This window comes from Buceros rhinoceros, unplaced genomic scaffold (assembly GCF_000710305.1).
Source record: "Buceros rhinoceros silvestris isolate BGI_N320 unplaced genomic scaffold, ASM71030v1 scaffold28379, whole genome shotgun sequence".
In the NCBI taxonomy this organism is placed as follows: domain Eukaryota; kingdom Metazoa; phylum Chordata; class Aves; order Bucerotiformes; family Bucerotidae; genus Buceros; species Buceros rhinoceros.
The window spans coordinates 928-1,315 of NW_010431345.1; the positions used below are offsets into that span (position 1 = coordinate 928).

The following is a 388-nucleotide window of genomic DNA, read 5'->3' on the forward strand; positions in this document are numbered from 1 at the left end:
AGAGCCCCAGCCACAAAGCAAGTCTGCTTTTCCCCTGAGTCGCAAGAATAAGGGCAGTGGATCCATGGATGGCTGAGCTGTGTTTTCCCTTCCCTTGCCACCTCTTCTTCCTCACCTCCCTTCTTCCCTTGCACATCCTCCTGCTAAGCCTGTTCGGTGCTGCGGAGCCTGTGGGAAGTGTGGTGGCACAAGGAACAGGCCTCCCAGGGTGGTCTTTGAGGACAAGAGAGGAGACCCATCTCCCTGCACTGGGACAGGGACCGCTCCGTTCACTGCCTGGCCCCTGCAGAAGTTCAGGGTGCTCAGGAAAGCCAGGACCCACCGAGGGGGGCCCCTGGGCTCTCAGGGCGCAGGCCAGCAGGCCCAGGGCCATACACTGCAACACGGC

At 61.3% G+C, this 388-nt stretch overlaps 1 protein-coding gene across 1 annotated transcript in view; it reads left to right on the forward strand.

Moving 5' to 3' along the window:
• The window catches only part of NKIRAS2 (NFKB inhibitor interacting Ras-like 2), a gene marked incomplete at its 5' end in the record, with an annotated part of 999 nt that extends 923 nt beyond the window's left edge, over positions 1 to 76 (forward strand). Inside the window, one exon of the mRNA XM_010143412.1 lies at positions 3 to 76. Coding sequence (XP_010141714.1) covers positions 3 to 76 — 74 coding nt within the window. The remainder of the gene's footprint in view (positions 1 to 2) is intronic.
• Positions 77 to 388: the final 312 nt, after the last annotated feature.